The sequence below is a fragment of the Arachis stenosperma genome, chromosome 2 (genome assembly GCF_014773155.1).
Source record: "Arachis stenosperma cultivar V10309 chromosome 2, arast.V10309.gnm1.PFL2, whole genome shotgun sequence".
Lineage (NCBI taxonomy): Eukaryota > Viridiplantae > Streptophyta > Magnoliopsida > Fabales > Fabaceae > Arachis > Arachis stenosperma.
Window position 1 is genome coordinate 118,531,359 of NC_080378.1, and position 11,208 is coordinate 118,542,566.

The 11,208-nt window shown below is 36.4% G+C and overlaps 2 protein-coding genes across 3 annotated transcripts; both read right to left on the bottom strand.

Moving 5' to 3' along the window:
- Nucleotides 1-346: 346 nt before the first annotated feature.
- LOC130963597 (putative disease resistance RPP13-like protein 1) lies at nt 347-3,188 on the bottom strand. Its single transcript, XM_057889699.1, has 2 exons — nt 1,610-3,188; nt 347-516 (listed from the first exon to the last, which is right to left on the bottom strand). Exons 1-2 carry the CDS (start codon nt 3,186-3,188, stop codon nt 347-349), a joined length of 1,749 nt encoding a protein of 582 aa, XP_057745682.1.
- Nucleotides 3,189-5,036: 1,848 nt separating this feature from the next.
- On the bottom strand, nt 5,037-10,396 carry LOC130961245 (putative disease resistance RPP13-like protein 1). 2 transcript variants are annotated; one of them, XR_009079447.1, is made up of 3 exons: nt 6,581-10,396; nt 6,381-6,446; nt 5,037-5,720 (listed from the first exon to the last, which is right to left on the bottom strand). XR_009079447.1 is itself a non-coding variant. In XM_057887010.1 (2 exons), the coding sequence occupies exon 1, from the start codon at nt 10,225-10,227 to the stop codon at nt 6,598-6,600; it is 3,630 nt and encodes a 1,209-aa protein (XP_057742993.1). In that variant the 5' UTR covers nt 10,228-10,395; the 3' UTR covers nt 5,037-5,720; nt 6,581-6,597. The 2 variants fall into 2 exon arrangements, 1 of the variants encoding a protein (XP_057742993.1); XM_057887010.1 differs by lacking the exon at nt 6,381-6,446 and having other exon boundaries at nt 6,581-10,395.
- Between the last annotated feature and the right edge of the window lie 812 nt (nt 10,397-11,208).

Consider the following 11,208-nt stretch of genomic DNA (forward strand, 5'->3'; position numbering starts at 1 on the left):
TATCCCCCTTCGGCATTGCCATCAGGGAATCAGACTGGGGCCAAAAACATCTACTATTTATTGAATACTCTCTTCTTCAAGTACAACTAAGTTACAACAAATCACACATTACTTACTAACATAAGAACTATGAAGTACTTAAAGGAAAGGAAAGCATACACCACGAACAGTGAGTGAACAATATTTGTAATTCAAACTCAGATCAAATGGAGATCTCAGTGATCATGATATCAAGTTTCTTTACTGATTCCTAGCCACTTCTTTAGAAGCAGTCGTAGCGCGACTTCTATTCTCCTCGAGAGTGTCCGTTTGGAATTCTCAAGGATCTTGAACCTCATAAAGAACTTCAAATTGTTGCACCAATTGTGATGCTTATATCAGAGCACTCCCTTCTTTGCTTATCAGCAGCCTCAATCTCAGTTCTGCCTTTGGATGAGCGAATATTGAATTGTTTCCCATATGAGCTGTATCCTTCAAGGGTACACTGTACACTTCCCCCACGGTAGATTTCATCATCTTATCAACAGAACAAAAGAAAAAGCAGTCAATGTTGTAATAAACTTCAATGTATAAGTTGTCAGCAGCAAAAGTTGGGGGAAAAAAAAAGAAATACATGAAAGAAGTAATGCAATGCAGGTGTTTACTAGTTCATAACACCACCGAAAATACCACCCTTACATCTGGCACACAAGAAGTACTCTCTAGCTCCAAACAAAAACTACATGAGAATAGAAACCGTGTATGTAAGGAATGGTGCAATGAATTAACAGCACTAACAGCAATGAGGAGTTAGATTATACCTGCACTTTATCTACATATCAGAGAAACAAAAGCACCATTCATCTTTCAACCATGAACTATGGGAAATTTTGTTTAGATAAATCAATCATCTTGCGTGAACTTTCTTTTGGTAAAAAAGGCTCAAAGAAATAGCACACTTCAATGAAATATAAAAGAATTTAGAGCCAATCATATAAGATTGTCAGTTTTTTCAATTACCACTAACGTCATTCTCTTATTGAGGAATCCATCAACAATAAAACGAAAGAAAAGAGAACAAATATTAAATCAAAATAATATACGATACTTCGCTGCATAGTTGATGGTATGCAACATATGAAGCACTGTAAGATACAGCATTCTTTCTGAGTATTCAAAAGGAATATTAAATCAAGGTTGGAAGAAGAACCTAATTTCATCATGTCCCAACTCCCATGCCTAAGGGTCTGAAGCAAGTATCAAAGCATGTAAGAGTACTGCAATGAGTGAATAGGCTTGATGCAACAAAAGCAAAACTTTAACTGCAGACTTTTATGTTGTTGGCTCCATGGATAAGCTGTGTGAGAGTGTACAAAATGTTAACTGTGTTGGTAAGGAATGATACAAGACATTAACAAGAATGTAGAGTAAGAACAACATTGTGAGAGAGTATAAATGTTAGTGCAGAAAACAAATGTATTTGGGGAAATACAGAATAACGTTGTGAGAGAGAGAAAGAGTTACCTGTTGAAGTTGTTGGATTACCAAATCCATCTATTATCAACTCGAATGGCAGGGATGTGGGAGATTTTGGGCCAAAGCTGTAGGTCCTTCATCTCGCACCGTTTACCCAGCAAAGGGCTACGACTGACGCTGAGTTGTATTAGAGAGGCAGGCAGCTTTTCACCCTCCATATTCTCCAACTTGGGACATTCATAAATAGATAATTCATGGAGGGAGGTGAGGTGGGCAAGTCCCTTGCATTCCAACGTCTCCACACTTTTAATGCCTTCCAGTGTGAGAGACTCAAGGGAGGCAGGCAACCAACCTTCCTTGGGGAGACACTTCACACTCTCACATTCACCTTCAATCCAAAGATCAATAAGCCCTTGAAATTGTGAATTCATGAATGCTGCAGTGCTCACTAGTTTCTCGCAGTAGCTGATTTCAAGAGATCCGAGGCTACGGTGTGGATCCCCATCCCCTGTAGGAGACAAATCAACCTCTGGGCAACCCACTAATGAGAGACGCTGTAGCTGAGGTGCTGCCATCCATATCGTTGACACGGATTTCAAACTCCCACAATGGTTGATCCATAAATAACGGAGACATGAAAGAGAGCGTGACACCACAATAGACTCCATGTTTCTACAGTACATGATCTCAACACGCACGAGATTCGGAAAGGAATCCAACAAGGAGAAGGACGCAAGTGAATCACAGCTGCTACGTATGTATAGTTCCTGAAGTGAGTGGTGTTGGCCATCCATTTCGAATTCTAATTCTCTGCATTCCTGAATCGTCAAGCGGTGTAGTGATGGGGGAATAGCACTCACTGGAAACCATATGTGGGAGGAACAACCTGAGATCCATAAAGAAGTGAGGCAAGTCAGTTGCGTGTTGGTAATGGCCTCCACCACAGACCCCACTAGATGCTTTCCTGAAATTGAAAGAGTGGTAATCGCAGGAGCCCTTGGAACACAACAACTCACCTCAACGCACTTCTCAATCCAAAGTGATTGCAAAGATGGAAGTTGATTTGGCAAATCTCCTCTCAACATCGGACACTCCATTATGGTAAGCTTCCTAAGTCGAGGAAATGCATTCAACTCCATTGAACGCCACTCCTTCCAGCAAGGCATTGATGAAAACGAAAGGCTTTCAAGCTTTGGAAATGGAGTCTCCAAACAAGATTCATCGTTCTGGTAAAAGTAAAACTCAGCACCCACAATTTCCACACTTTCAAAATTTGAAATTCTTAAGCCCTTCAAAGAGGGCAGTTGTCCAAATGAAGGAAGCATACAACAATTCCTGCAACCATCCAGCCTTAGATATGTGATGTTGCGGTAGGAAGAACTTCCCAACCAATCTGAAAATGTTGTACCCCTGTAACCCCGGATTTCTAGTTCTTTCAAATTAGTGTGAGGTTGTAACTTGTCGAGTATATCTCTTTCTATTTGGGAATCAACTTCATTCTCATCTTCATCTGGCGACCAACTCAACTCCAAAGAGCAAATGCCATCCTTATCAAACATTCTTGCCATCGAAGCTTCACTGCTGTTCACCACATTCTCCAAACCGGCAATGGAAATTGATTGGTGTAGATCTGCAAGTGCTCCCAATTCTGTGATCTTGTTCTCTTCACGCTTCCCAACAACATAGTCGCTTAAAAACTGCAAATTTTTCAACTGGCTCATGCCTTTCGGCATCTCATAGCCACTAAAAATTTATTAATTTACTTTATCTATTTTATTGCTAGTATTGTGATTAAGGTTATTTGTTTTGATATTAGTGTTAAAATTTACTGATATTATAGTTAGATGATAGGCTTTGTGAATTAATTATTTTTTTATTATGTCAAAATAAGATACTATTGTAGTATTAAAATTTTATGGTTTTATTATATCAGTTATTTTTAGAAGTTGAGACTTGATTCTTCATAAAATTTTAGTGAAGATATGTATTTCAAATTTTAATTTTAAATTTTTAACTATTTTATAATTTATATTTACGTGTGACCGGTTTTATCGGTTCAACTAGTGATTTATCGGTTGAACCAATAAACCAATAAACCAGTAGTTTGGCCCGTTCGATTACTGGTTCGGTTCTAACAACTATGTTTCAATCTAATTTCAAAAATTTCGATTTACTCAATTTAGTCTCCCAACTTAATAGTTATGACTCACATTGGTTCTTAATCTTATTTTGGTCATTGTCTCACAAAAATCGTTAACGACATGCTGAGATGGACTAACGACTGCTACATTATACATTCTAGCGACTATTTGATGTGACAATTAAAATTTTTTTATCTTATTTTTTTTTCAACTAAACACTTAAAATCCTAATATGAGTCACAGATACCTAAGTTAAAAAATTAAACTAAGTAAATTGAAACTTTAAAAATCATATTAAAGCTCGAATATAACTTCAAAATAGAACTTTAACTTATGTAGTGATTAATTTAAATGAGAATCAAATAAATCAAAATTCAACATAATTTTTATCAATGTTTTCAAATTCGAAATTTCTATACCAAAATTAACTAGAATTTTTCTTTAAATTAAAAATTTAATGAAATAGTGACTTTAATTATCTTAATCAATGTCCTAATTAATTATTTTTATGTCTTAAAAAAACTGTATATGAGAAGAAAATAATTAATTTATCTATTTTAATAAATAGTTATTTTACTAAAATGAAAGAAATTATTTTCTTAGAATTTTTTAAGAACTAATTAATATTATATATAGTTTGTTACACTATATTTAGTTATAAAAATTTTATTTATTTCTAATGCTTATATTAAAAATAAAAAAAAATTAAATTAGTAAATTTTAATCTATAATATAATAATAATATAGTAATTATTTTATATATTGTACGAATATAAATTAATTATTTTTTTATTTATAAAAATTTTAAGAGGTTTGAACTTGTTTTATATATATATATATATATTGATGAGTGTGATATATTTTTTATGTAAATAATTTTTTAAAAAAAATTAATAGTTAATTTATTACCTTTTTTGTTTTAGTCCAAATTAAATATTTTTTATTATTTTTGGAAAGAAAATCTTTTGAGGAATTTAATAATATGTGATGAGGAACACCGAATAACTTATACAGAAACTAATTAAAATACAACATAAAAACATCTTTAAAAAAAGACGTTTTTAGCATCTTTATTTGAGTAGCCTCCTAATATTTTATCTTCAATAAGATTTTCCCACTTCATTCTCTTAACTCTTCCTTTTGTTTTTATGTCGTGGTTTTCAGCACCCGTAACTTCATCATGTAAACAAGATCTTTTCTAACCATTCTTTTTAAATTTAGAAACTAAATGGTTTTTTTATGTTAGAATAAGAGAATTTATTATAATCATAACCCAAATAAGATTTGCAGGTTTTCACCACACATTCGGTTTTTTTTCTCTTTTTGGTGTCTCACCACACATTCAGTTGATCAAGTATAATAATTTTAAGGAAAAGTAGGCAATCTTACTTATTTCCAGTGCATAAAAGAAAACAAAGAACATGGCCAAATAAACCACAATTAAGCCACTGGAAGAAGTAATTCTTCATTCTTGACTTCTTGTTAACCATAAACATCTTTCCATCTTACACCTTTTATTCTTTTTTGAAAAATAACCCCCCAACCAAAGACTCTCCAGCATAGCCATCAAGTGCCTGGTTAAGGACCAGCCTCTATCCCCCTTCGGCATTGCCATCAAGGAATAGGACTGGGGCCAAAAACATCTACTATTTATTGAATACTCTCTTCTTCAAGTACAACTAAGTTATCCCTTTCCATGTTACAACTAATCACACATTACTTACTAACATAAGAACTATGAAGTACTTAAAGGAAAGGAAAGCATACACCACAAACAGTGAGTGAACAATATTTGTAATTCAAACTCAGATCAATGGAGATCTCAGTGACCATGATATCAAGTTTCTTTACTGATTCCTAGCCACTTCTTTAGAAGGAGTCGCAGCGCGACTTCTATTATCCTTGAGAGTGTCCGTTTGGCATTCTCAAGGATCTTGAACCTCATAAAGAACTTCAAATTGTTGCACCAATTGTGATGCCTATATCAGAGCACTCCCTTCTTTGCTTATCAGCAGCCTCAATCTCAGTTCTGCCTTTGGATAAGCGAATATTGAATTGTTTCCCATATGAGCTGGTATACTTCAAGGGTATACTGTACACTTTCCTCGCGGTAGATTTCATCATCTTATCAACAGAACAAAAGAAAAAGCAGTCATTGTTGTAATAAACTTCAATGTATAAGTTGTCAGCAGCAAAAGTTGGGAAAAAAAAAAAAAGAAGATACATGAAAGAAGTAATGCAATGCAGGTGTTTATTAGTTCATAACACCACTGAAAATACCACCCTTACATCTGGCACACAAGAAGTACTCTCTAGCTCCAAACAAAAACTATATGAGAATAGAAACCGTTCATGTAACGAATGGTGCAATGAAGAGTTAGATTATACCCACACTTTATCTACATATCAGAAAAACAAAAGCACAATTCATTTTTCAACCATAAACTATGGTAAATTTTGTTTAGATAAATCAATTATCTTGCATGAACTTTCTTTTGGTAAAAAAGGCTCAAAAAAATAGCACAATTCAACGAAATATAAAAGAATTTAGAGCCAATCATATAGGATTCTAAGTTTTTTCAATTACCACTAACGTCATTCTCTTATTGAGGAATCCATCAACCATCAACAATAAAACGAAAGAAAAGAGAACAAATATTAAATCAAAATAATATACGATACTTTGCGGCATAGTTGATGGTATGCAACATATGAAGCACTGTAAGATACAGCATTCTTTCTGAGTATTCAAAAGGAATATTAAATCAAGGGTGGAAGAAGAACCTAATTTCATCATGTCCCAACTCCAATGCCTAAGGGTCTGAAGAAGTATCAAAGGATGTAAGAGTACTGCAATGAATGAATACTCTTGATGAACAATGTGGAGTAAGAACGTTGTAAAGCAGATGAAGAATGAAAAGCTAGTGAGTCACTTTATATGCAGAGTATAAATGTTAGTGCAGAAAACAATGTTGTGTATGTACCTGTTGAAGTTGTTGGATTACCAAATCCATCTGCCATCAACTTGAATGGCAGGGATGTGGGAGATTTTGGGCCAAAGCTGTGGATCCTTCATCTCACACCGTTTGCCCAGCAAAGGGCTTCCCCAGATGTTGAGTTGTGTTAGAGAGGCAGGCAGCTTTTCACCCTCCATATTCTCCAACTTGGGACATTCATTAATAGTTAAATGTTGGAGGGAGGTGAGGTGGGCAAGTCCCTTGCATTCCAACGTCTCCACACTTTTAATGCGTTTGAGTTCCAGAGACTCAAGTGAGGCAGGCAACCAACCTTCCTTTGGGAGGCACTTCACACTCTCCTTATATTCACCTTCAATCGAAAGATGAATAAGCCCTTGAAATTGTGAATTCATGAAAACTGCAGTGCTCACTAGTTTCTCGCAGTAGCTGATTCCAAGATATCTGAGGCTACGGTGTGGAACCCCTGGAGCAGACAAATCGATCTCTGGGCAACCCACTAATTCGAGATGCTCTAGCTGAGGTGCTGCCATCCATATCGTCGACACGGATTTCATACTCCCACAATGGTTGATCCATAAATAACGGAGACATGAAAGAGAGCGTGACACCACAATAGACTCCATGTTTCCACAGTAATTGATATGAATACGCACGAGATTCGGAAAGGAATCCAACAAGGAGAAGGACGCAAGTGAATCACAGCTGCTACGTATGTATAGTTCCTGAAGTGAGTGGTGTTGGCCATCCATTTCGAATTCTAATTTTCTGCAATCCCGTATCCACAACTCTTGTAGTGATGGGGGAATAGCACTCACTGGAAACCATATGTGGGAGGAACAATCTGAGATGCGTAGAGAAGTGAGGCAAGTGAGTTGCGTGTTGGTAATGGCCTCCACCACGGACCCCACTAGATGCTTTCCTGAAATTGAAAGAGTGGTAATCGCAGGAGCCCTTGGAACACAACAACTCAGCTCATCGCACTTCTCAATCTTAAGTGATTGCAAAGATGATAGATGAATGGGCAAATCTCCTCTCAACGACGGACACTTCCATATGGTAAGCTCCCTAAGTCGAGGAAATGCATTGAACACCAATGAACGCCACTCCTTCCAGCAAGGCATTGACTTAAACAAAAGAGTTTCAAGCTTTTGAAATGGTGGTGTCTCCACACAAGATTCATCGTTCTCGTAAAAGTAAAACTCAGCACCCACAATCCCCAGACTTTCAAAAAATCCAATTTCAAGGTGCTTCAAAGAGGGCAATTGTCCAAGTGAAGGAAGCATACAACAATTCCTGCAACCATCCAGTTTTACTCTGGTGATGTTGTGGTAGGAAGAATGTCCCAACCAATCTGGAAAGGTTGTACCCCTATAACCCTCGATTTCTAGTTTTTTCAAATTACAATGAGGTTGTAACTCGTTCAGTATATCTCTTTCTATTTGGGAATCAACTTCATTCTCATCTTCATCTGGCGACCAACTCAACTCCAAAGAGCAAATGCCATCCTTATCAAACATTCTTGCCATCGAAGCTTCACTGCTGTTCACCACATTCTCCAAACCGGCAATGGAAATTGATTGCTGTAGATCTGCAAGTACTCCCAATTCTGTGATCTTGTTCTCTTCACGCTTCCCAACAACATAGTCGCTTAAAAACTGCAAATTTTTCAACTGGCTCATGCCTTTCGGCATCTCATGCAATGACTGAGTCACTCTAATATCAAGATGGCGCAAATTGACAAGGTCTTTCATGCAAACAGGTAGCATTTTCAGATTTCTACACCTATACAACTTCAAGGTCTGCAAGTTATACAGGTTACCCAATGACTCCGGCAATGTAACAATGTAGGTCTCGGACAGATCCAAGTAACGCAAATGAATCAACTCACCTATTGAATCAGGTACAGACTCTAGAGGAAAGCTATTGAACGACAAGGCTCTCAGGTACTTCAACTGTGACAACAACATGAAAGGTGCGTTTTCCATGTTGAATGGAATCCCCCATTCCAGATTGATTTCAAGAAATGTTCTTGTATGTTTTATTCTGTCACAAACTCCCAACAGTTTTGAGATTGGATAATTGCCTTTAGCATTATGGGACAAATGACGAGTTTTAATATCAACCTCAACTGCATTCTGAAGCTCTTCCGCTCTAAAATAGAATTCTCCACCAAACATCAGTGCCAAATCATGTACGAGATCATGCATCACAAATATATTTGTCAGAGTACTATGAGGTTGCAAAAATGATCGCGCAACTAATTCATTGAAATATTCATCACCAACTTCTTCTAAAGTGTTTCTCCCAGTTGGTTGTAAAAAATTCTGAGCCATCCATAACAAGATGAGCTCATCTTTATCAAATTCATAATCCTTCGGATACAACGAGCAATAAACAAAGCACTCTTTCAGACATGAAGGAAGATAATAATAACTGATTCTTAAAGCCGGAACAACTTTTATCTTGTCATTGGAGAATTTCCATACCTCACTCTTCAATATATGCTTCCAATACTCGACATCAGAATTTCCACGCAATAGGCCTCCGAGGGCTTGAGCTGCCAAGGGCAATCCATCACACTTCTTTACAATATCTTTGCCGACTTTTCTCAGAATTGGATTTTCCATAGAGTCAGTGGAAAGGCGTGCATGTTTTGAAAATACTAGCCAACAATCTTCATCCGACAATAAACTTAGTTCATGTGGTGAAACCGTTTGCGCGGCAGAAGCCACTTTTTTACTTCTAGTGGTTATGAGAATTTTACTCCCCTTAACCCCATTCTGAAAAGGTTTTAGAAGCCTATTCCAATCTTCATAATCCTCATTCCATGCGTCATCAAAGACAACAAAGAATTTCCGCGTTGACAATTTTTCTTTTAATTCCTGTTGAAGTAAATTCAAATCATTCAAGTTACAAGGACTCTTTGTTATTGCCTCAATTATAGTCTTGGTGACCTTAGTGACATCAAACTCTTCGGACACACAAACCCAACCTCGAAAATCAAAATTCCCCTTCATTTTATCGTCATTGTAAAGCAATTGGGCCAAAGTAGTCTTTCCTATTCCGCCCATGCCCACAATGGGAATGACAGATAAATCACCATGAGCATCATCATCATCATCCAACAACAGCTTCAGTATGGCCTCCTTGTCTTCTTTCCTGCCACATATCTCCGATGGTTCAACAAGACATGTGGATGGAATTCTCCATGACATGTCCACCTTTGCGGTCTCCTTCAAACGAAGATAATTTTTGCGTGCTACAGCAGATTCTAGTCTTCGAACTATGTATTCGATGTCACCAGTATCCTCAATATATGAATCAACAAGGCGAGACCAGGAGGAAGAGTTACCTGGATCCATTTGAGTGGCAGCAATAGCGGCTTTAGTGGAGAGTTCGTCGAGTAAGTCATCCGCCATAAAGAGAGCATCTTGAAGATCAACAAGCCACTTCTTCACTTTCTTGTCAGTGAACTGCTTCAGCTCAGCATCATCAAGAACAGGTGCAACATCATACAGACAATTCTGTAACCTTCCAAGCAAGTTGTTGCTTTCGAGGAAAGAGTCGTCTTCTTCAAGTATTGAAGACATGTTGTCCAAAACAGTATCAACAAAGGGAGAGAGGTAAGCTCCACCATAAAGTTTTTCAGCCATGGTTGAATCTCAAGTGAAGCAGATCAGATGGGATAAAAGAAAGGTGATGGGTGAGGAAAGGGTTCGCAATATTGACTTGATGAGGTTTATGGTCTTCGGAGAAAATCACATGGGGTAGGTACTAAATGATGTTTCCTTTTCAATAATTTACTGATTTCAGAGGACAATTATTATCCGTAGCTGAGAATTTTTTATTCTCACTAATCTTATTTCGACATATTATTTCTTTCCGCGAAGTTTGTTTATTTGATTGTTATAAAAAAAAGACAAAAAACAAAAAAATAAATTGCAATTCATCGGCCATCAGATAAGAGTCTAGTCATTGGAGGGAGTTGCATGTCCCTTTTGGCAGTTGGACACTTTTGTAATTCAATTACACCTTAGCTTATAAGAGCATGTTTAACGCAACAATTAAATGATTAATGGACTAAATTTCCTTTCCATTGTGATCTTTATCTCTTCCTTTTCCTTTGGTAATCCATGAACAAGAAAGAAAACGAATATTTGGATATATAGGACAAAGCACTTAGGTCCCATCTTCCTTTTCCATTATTCATTTTGTATCTCAATAATTGACCTCCATTACCTTAAATCAAAGGAAAAAATATATATTACTTCAAAAACATTCATGATCATATATATCAATGTTGTGTATGTGACTGCAATTGGACTACATATTATGTCTCATTCACTCTGTCCAAGAATTTTCAAAACAAGTAATGGAATTTTTTAACAACTTCACCCTCCAATAACTGTGGCCATTTATTCATCTCAAACTTAAAAAATAAAAAAATAAATAAATAGTGCAATGCAACTTTGATTGCTTGAAGTTTATTCTTCATACTAAACTAAGTTGAGACAGTTAAATTGTTCGTCGAAATTGATGTTATTTGATCCTATTAATGCATTAAAAGGTTAATCATATTGTCTCATCAGGTGGTCTCTTTCTTTCAACAACTTGTGTTATTATTATCTGCATAA